We start from the raw sequence: 7,382 nt of genomic DNA, 5'->3' as shown, positions 1-7,382 counted from the left end.
CCTCTCGTTTTCTTCATTTATCAGGTCCTCAGAGTACTCCTTCCATCCTCTCAACACACTCTCTTCACTTGTTAGTATATTTCCATTCTATTCTTGATTAATCCTTTCCAGCTTGATTTCACTTCCTAGCCAATCAATACAAGTTATTTCTCCTTCGTCAGTGTCCAGCCTCAGATTCCACTTACTATAAACCTTTAGAGCAGGGGTGTCACCACTTGTGTCCCACGTCACCTCTATTTGCGGCCCATATATTGAAGTGAAGAAATATAATGCAGTTTGGCCCTTGAAGTAACTCTTTTGTTAGGGAGGATTTGTTTTAGTGTTGAGTGGCATGTTAAAATAAGTTATTTAGAAAGCAAATAATTATTTAATATAAAGGCAAAATGAGCAGAGAGTACAAACATGTTGAGGGATTGGCTGTGTTAGTTCAGTGAGAGAGTTAAACAATTTTAACTAGCAGCCAAAAACTAATTTGTACACTTATGTCTGCATTTTTATTTTGTTATATACAAACAAAATTATAGCAAAGAGGAAAGAGAGTAGCAATTTGTTTATTTGGTAGTTCAATGAAAGGCTTCAGTTAGTTAAGAGTGAGGAAAAAAAAAATTGCTCATGTTTGTATTTTTGTCTTGTTATACAATATTTGAAATATAAAACAAACAAACAAAACACTACATTTTTGGAAATATTTGTGGGTATTTTCTTGTTTGTTTCTTTTGTACTAAAGTGGCCCTCCAATGAGATGACAGTGCCAGCATTGGCCCACAGCTCATTTAAGTTTGAGACCCCTGCTTTAGAGGTAGAGGTGCATTTGCTATGTCTCTTTTTGCTGTATAACCAGCCTCCCAGTAGTCCTGCCTAATTTTTTCAGCTCCCTCACTATCCCACTTTCTCTTTATATATACTGTATGTATGTATGTATACTTATCCATGATATTAATATAAATCTGACCGAAATCATACTATAATACAATACACATAAAACATAAAAATATAGAGATAAAGTAATAATAATGCAAAAAACTTTTATTATTAATTAATTAAAATGCTACTATGATAACAGGCAAGCTGAAGTCAGAAGGTTCCACCTTCCTCATCCATATTAGGCAGCATTAGGGGACCACGAGGGAACAAATTCTCTGCCAAGCTGTAGAATCCATGTAGCACGCAGCAGCTCAGGCCACTGCGGGACTCCGCAATGTCCGAGGTCCTGTACCACCAACCAGCCTCCCCATCGTAGCGCTCCACAGAACACGTAGGGTGATAGCCATTATATCCTCCGACCACAAAGAGCTGGTCATTCACAACTTCAATTCCAAAGTGGCTGCGAGGGTGACGCATAGATGGCAGGACGCGCCATCTGTTGGTGATAGTGTTGTAGGCCTCAACAATACGCAGTGGGGTGTACCCATTAATGGTGCCACCAACCTGGGAGTGGGAGAGTGGCATGAGTTCATAGTTTCAGAAGAAAGAAGTACCACTGAATAAAAAAAGACTATGAAATACAACTCTTTCGGACATTATGTTCCTCACTGCAATGCTGCTAGTGGCCACTAGGAAAAATTTGTTAGTAACAACAGAATGGTGTGTATGTGTAAGTTTGGTGATGGAGTTTTTATTATGAATGAATGATGAATTTTTATGAATTATTATGTCTATTTTTTATGTTTAAGGACAACAGATGGAAATTAGCCTTTGGCTATAATCTGGCATGTTTACATTCATGTAATTTTTTTTTTTACATTTATGTTCATTAACATGCACTGTCCTAAATAAATTAAAAAAAAAAAAAAAAAAAAAAGTCTGAATGACTTCTCTGTATTCACGTTCTAACCTTCAGCACTTTAAATGACATAACCCCAGTGACCAGAGTCTAAATGAAGCTCCTGAGAAAGGAACATGAAGTAAAGGAAGAAGAAGACATGCAACAGACAACAAAGCACCAGGATAGTTTTTAGATTTGACAACTACCGTGGGGGGACTGTGGATGATTTATGTCATGCAATCTATGCCCTATAATGCTAAAGTCGGATTCATGGTGGTATGTTTCTTTCAGCTTGTGTAAGTGTTTGGCTATGCACAGTGCATGATTTTATGTATGCAATGAACTGGGAGCTGTGCCGAGGCTCAGTTTAAGAGAAATAACAATTATTTTAAACTGTGAATCTTGCAAAGTTACTCTAGAGTACAATAAAATTACTGTGGTACACTTACTGCATATATCCGGTTTTTGTAAGCAATAACCCCTAGGCCTCTTCGGCTGCACATCATGGGAGCAATTGTGGTCCACAGGTTGGTGTCTGGATTGTAGCATTCAGCTGTAGGGAGGCTATAAGTTTGATAGAAACCCCCACAGATATAAACCTGTAGAAAGGATTAAGAGAAATTAACCTGCGGTAAAAGGAAGCAGCTGAAAGGGAAAGAAGCTAATTATCCATGAAGAGCTAATCCGAGTTTGGTAGGCAGGTTCAGGAATAAAGATATATTATCTAATTGCGGAAAACGAAATGGAATATCAACAATTACTGCATTTTTACAGGACATACAGAGAGAGGTTACAAATTCAAGGAAAAATAATTGGAAAACAGTTTAAGGGCATATGTTATCTCTTTAATAGTGGCTTTGTTTGGGTCCACCTTGGAGAGAAGTGTCAAATCAATAGAATGGTGCTCTAAATGAAAGAAAAATCTCTATTCTGATGGGAGTGGTTGCTTCTAGGATGATATTACACCATTCACTGAGCCTGAAAAGTCATTAAATTGTTCCTATAGTCTGGCTTAAAGAAACATGTTGTCAGACTGAACAATGAAGTGAAAACAACATAGTTTGGTCACTGCTTTCAGTCATGTCTCCTTGCACCTACCTTTCCATGCAGAACTGCGGCACTGGCTGCAGCTCGCTGTGCATTCATTCTTGCCACGAAGGTCCACTGGTCAGTCTCAGGCTTGTAGCACTCAACACTGCTCAGGGAAATTTGTCCGTTGAAGCCTCCCATGGCGTAAATGCATCCATTCAGCACAACAACGCTGACATAGCACCGGGCATTGTACATGGGTGTCACAAGTTGCCATGTAGAGCTGCTGAGATCAAGTCTTTGCACAGTTTTCAAGTTAGTTTCACGGTTGCAGCCACCAATTAAGTAGACAAAGCCGTCCAGGGTAACGGCTCCGTGGTGAGCACGATGAATGTCACAGGCCACAGTGGCCCAGCTGTTGGTTCGGTAATCATATGCCTCATAGCTGCATCGTGCAGTGGAGCGATTTTTGCCTCCAGTGACCAATAAGATGGAAGAAGGCAGACGTGGCCGGCTCAGCAAGCTACTGTAAATGAATTGTGGACGTCTGTTGAGACCACAAGCTTGAAACACCTCCACTACTTCATTGATGATGGACATGCATTCAGCATTGTTCTTTATCATGGCATTGTTCATGACGCTGTTTTGGAAGTATTCAGAGGTCATCAAGGTGAGACGTACCTGGACAAATAAAGAATGAGGGGTTAAGGCAAAGGTTTCAGGCTAATTTTTAATTAAGTCACATGTAGCCTAATGTGATCTCATAATGACCTCAATGAAAAAAAGTCACTCCTCTAAAAAAAATTTTGCTTTAAGTGTAAAAAAAAATACAATCACACTGATTTTCACACAAAATGATCCAATTGCTGACTAAACAGATTGTAATTCAAATTAAACCACTAGTGGGGAGCAATTTAACATATGTGTTGATATGTTTTCAGATATAATATTCTGCTGTTATAACATTTGACATTTCTTTTTAACCGTAACCCCATTTTATGCTGACTTACTTTATGATCATGTGGTACAATCTGGTATTACATGAAGTCACCAGGCCAGTTATGGTGCCTGGACTACATGTTTTATTAAGCTGACTACAGCTACAGTTGATTTGTGGTTAAGTTACCTTGGGCAGCAGCACAGAGATACTTCCTTGTCTTTGGTCAGGCATATGGTCAATCCACAAGAGGATGACTTCAAATGCTCTGTTTTCACATTTCACATTGAGGTGATCGCTCTCAAGTACAGCGGCTAGCTGCTGCTCAGAGAAATCAAGCAGCTCCTCTGTGGTACCAATGATTTCTTCAAAGTGATGCAGGATGTAGAAGAAGGCCTTTTTCCTCAGTTCAGGGCAGTAGTAGAAGTCCACCAACTTCCAGATGCCAATGCAGTTCTCCGGAGACAGCTGGTCCTCCAGAAAGAAACAGCAGGCCTGAATTATCCCCAGGACCAAGAACTGGTCTGCAGCTGCTAAAATGGGCACCACATTATCCTCTGTCAGAGGAACAGATTTGGTGTAGGCGTAATTGATGATGACGTCCATCATCTCAGATGACACGCCGGGTATGGTGTACATCCGCTTCTCCGGAGTGGCCCAGGCTCCAGTGAAGAGAGTGCTGTGGGATTTAGAGGACATCAGGTTTTTAGGAAGTATATGTAGCACATAAATTACTTCTGGATCAAACAGGAAGCTGTTAATTTTGCATGAGTAAGAGGTTATTTACAGTAAAATTTATCTAGAGCTCAAACCCAACAATCTTCAGTGCACATTCATTCACTAATAATATGACCATATGCAGAGCAAGGGAACTGAGTGGCAATCCCCCCCTAAAATAATCCCATACCAATGCCATTGGACTAATGGACACAATTTTATAATATTAGTTTAGTACCAGATTATGCTTTAATATTTAAAAAAATAAAGCTTACATTTAAGTAAATAACATTTTCTACAGCTGAAATATTAAAGTAATGTACACATTAATGAATTACCAACTGCAATCTAATATAATGTCTTGATGCATGCATCATCCAAGTAAGGAAATCCCAAAAAAGTTGATTCTGTTCATCTGGACGTAGCGTTTTCAGTGGGAGAAATATTTCATCACTCATCCAAGTGACTTCTTCAGTGTAATAATAAAATGTTTATGTTTGTGCAATATGAGAACCTTCACATTAGGTACCTTAAGTATATCTGAACACAAAAACTTTTGTTTCTTTTCTTTACTCAGTGGAATTATCACTTACTTAAATATGTGAGGATATCCTGTAGTCAGACTAACAGCAGATTTAGAAATGTGATGTAATTCAAGTGCCCACAGATATATTAATGGTCACTTATTGTTCTGACCAAACTCCATTTCTAGCTGGTTCTTCAATGATACACAGATTTGCAACCCTACCAACAGGAGAAGGTGCGAAAGGTCACAACAGGTCCTGACAGTTAAAAACGTACCAATCCTGGGAACTATTAAAGTATTGCACTCTGATGCATCTGCACACAATTAACCTCCAGTGAGTGTGTCGCCACTTCCAGGGTGGTTCTTCTTGTAGGTGTGGTTACACCAAAGTGGTGCACAAATAAAAAAAGGTGGCTGCACAAAAGACTTTTTACACGTACATGTGACTGTGGGGGGTTTTTGTTTTGTTTTTTGGGTTGTTTTTTTTTTTTTTTATCTCAAAGGACCTCTAGATATTCACAAATGAACATTTAACACTTCTATGACCATGCAAATTTTTGTAGAAGTTTTGCTGCAAGACAAAAGTTGTCTCCATCATGGTTTTAAGGTAGACTTTTTGCAGTGCTGACTTCAAGTTTCAACATCCCATACTGTGTAATCTGTTGGACCAGGATTCTTTCCCATACCACATGTTGTAATACCACAACAAATACTCCCATTAATCGTAAGCCTTGAGGAACTTATGTTCTCACACATACCACAGTCGGTATAGTGACGGTCAAACAACCAAGAAAGGCTGACCAAAACAAATTTCTAAATCAGGGGTCTCAAACTCGTGGCCTGCAGGCCACTTGCGGCCTACGTCACCCCTACTTGTGGATCGTATATTGATGTGAAGAAATATAATGCAGTTTGGCCCTTGAAGTTACTTTTTTTGTTAGGGAGGATTTGTTTGTTGTTGAGTGCAATGTTAAAATAAGTTCTTTAAAAAGCAAATCATTATTTAATATGAAGGCAATATGAGCAGAGAATAGATACATGTTGAGGGATTGGCTGTGTTAGTTCAGTGAGAGAGTTTTTGTAAAGAAAACAATCTTCACTAGCAGTTAAAAGCTAATGTGAATGCTTATGTCTGCATTTTTATTTTGTTAAACACAAACAAAACTATTGCAGAAGTCCTGCCACATGTCTGGCCAGAAAGAGAGTACCAATTTGTTTATTTGGTAGTTTAATGAAAGACTTTAGTTAGTTAAGAGTGAGAGAAAAACATTTCAGTTCACGTTTTTAGGTGGGGTTTTTTTTGTTACACACTATTTCAAATTTAAAAAAACAAACAAAACACTACATTTTTGGAAATATTTGTGGATTTTTTTCTTGTTTGTTTTTTGCACTACTTTTTGCACTACGAAAGCAGCCATCCAGTGAGGTGACAGTGCCCACAGCTCATTTAAGTTTGAGACCCCTCTTCTAAATAGAAAGAAGGACTTGAAAATTATGACTTAAACTGTATTTTGTATTAGTTTTCACAATCCTTTGAATTTGGTTACTCACGGAGTTTCTTGCTGATACTTTGTTCCTGCTGAGATAACCTACTCACCAAAAGTATGAGCTGCAGCTACTGAGGATGATCTTGTGGGCGTCAAACATAACATTGTCCACTACGAGCACCACATCACACAGTTTTCCATCCAGATGGAATTTGTTCAGGGCTGTGCATACCGAGTCGCTCATCTTTTTCTCCATTTCTCTTCTGTGAAAATTTAAGTCTGTGCAAGTTTTTCCCTGTTCTGTCTTCTTTGACATGTCTATTGGTAACCAGGTCAGCTTAGTAAAGTAAATCTATGAAGAGGTTTTTTTTCAGTTGGAAGTGTGAGCCTGTGAGTTCTAGAATGTTACAATATGAGATCACAGAAAATCATCAAAATGTGTTACATCACTAACTAATTTACATCCATTTAAAAAATAATAATAATAAAAACTAGAAGAATGATGAAGACTAACTGAAACAAAACAGTGTACTTTTCAAACTAAACTACATTCCATTTAAAGTAAACAGGAAAACATTTTTAAGGGAAGTAAGGGGAAAAAAAACTTCAGAAAAAACATTTTGGTTTAGTAAATTTTTACTGAGACTGAGGTGTCTGTGTTGCTAGTTTAATCCTGTCTGCAGTCTCCTACATTTGACACTTTTTGCCTGTCACACAGCCAATCTTTAAAAGTAATACCTATTCTGAACTTTGAAAATCTTTTCACTCACAAATACTGACCTTTTGTGATAATAAAACTAACAGAAACGTAAAAGAAAAATTATCTATTTTAAGTGTTAGACTAGTGCTGTTACTTCGTTTGGCCACAAGATGAAGCTGTCTCATACAATACAAGATACATATTGAGAGTCCAAGTAAGAA

General features: G+C 38.1%; 1 protein-coding gene across 1 annotated transcript; it reads right to left on the bottom strand.

Annotated features, from left to right (window-relative positions):
* Window positions 1-1,074: 1,074 nt before the first annotated feature.
* Window positions 1,075-6,750, bottom strand: LOC146387382 (kelch-like protein 10). Its single transcript, XM_084928977.1, has 5 exons — window positions 6,572-6,750; window positions 3,921-4,410; window positions 2,864-3,475; window positions 2,215-2,364; window positions 1,075-1,428 (listed from the first exon to the last, which is right to left on the bottom strand). Exons 1-5 carry the CDS (start codon window positions 6,715-6,717, stop codon window positions 1,075-1,077), a joined length of 1,752 nt encoding a protein of 583 aa, XP_084785103.1. The 5' UTR covers window positions 6,718-6,750.
* Between the last annotated feature and the right edge of the window lie 632 nt (window positions 6,751-7,382).

Source organism: Perissodus microlepis, chromosome 5, assembly GCF_051167445.1.
Source record: "Perissodus microlepis isolate ML-2025 ecotype Zambia chromosome 5, ASM5116744v1, whole genome shotgun sequence".
Taxonomy (NCBI): domain Eukaryota; kingdom Metazoa; phylum Chordata; class Actinopteri; order Cichliformes; family Cichlidae; genus Perissodus; species Perissodus microlepis.
Note: the sequence above shows the minus strand (reverse complement) of the source record. Positions and strands in the feature narration are given on the sequence as shown.

What these genes read in the sequence shown, in the direction of transcription:
- LOC146387382 (XM_084928977.1), bottom strand. Translation starts at nt 6,717, where the DNA reads ATGGAGAAAAAGATGAGCGACTCGGTATGCACAGCCCTGAACAAATTC. An exon ending in AGCTGCAGCTCATACTTTTG is followed by an intron (nt 4,411 to 6,571) that starts GTGAGTAGGTTA and finishes TAAATCCCACAG; the next exon opens with CACTCTCTTCACTGGAGCCT. An exon ending in TCTCTGTGCTGCTGCCCAAG is followed by an intron (nt 3,476 to 3,920) that starts GTAACTTAACCA and finishes TTATTTGTCCAG; the next exon opens with GTACGTCTCACCTTGATGAC.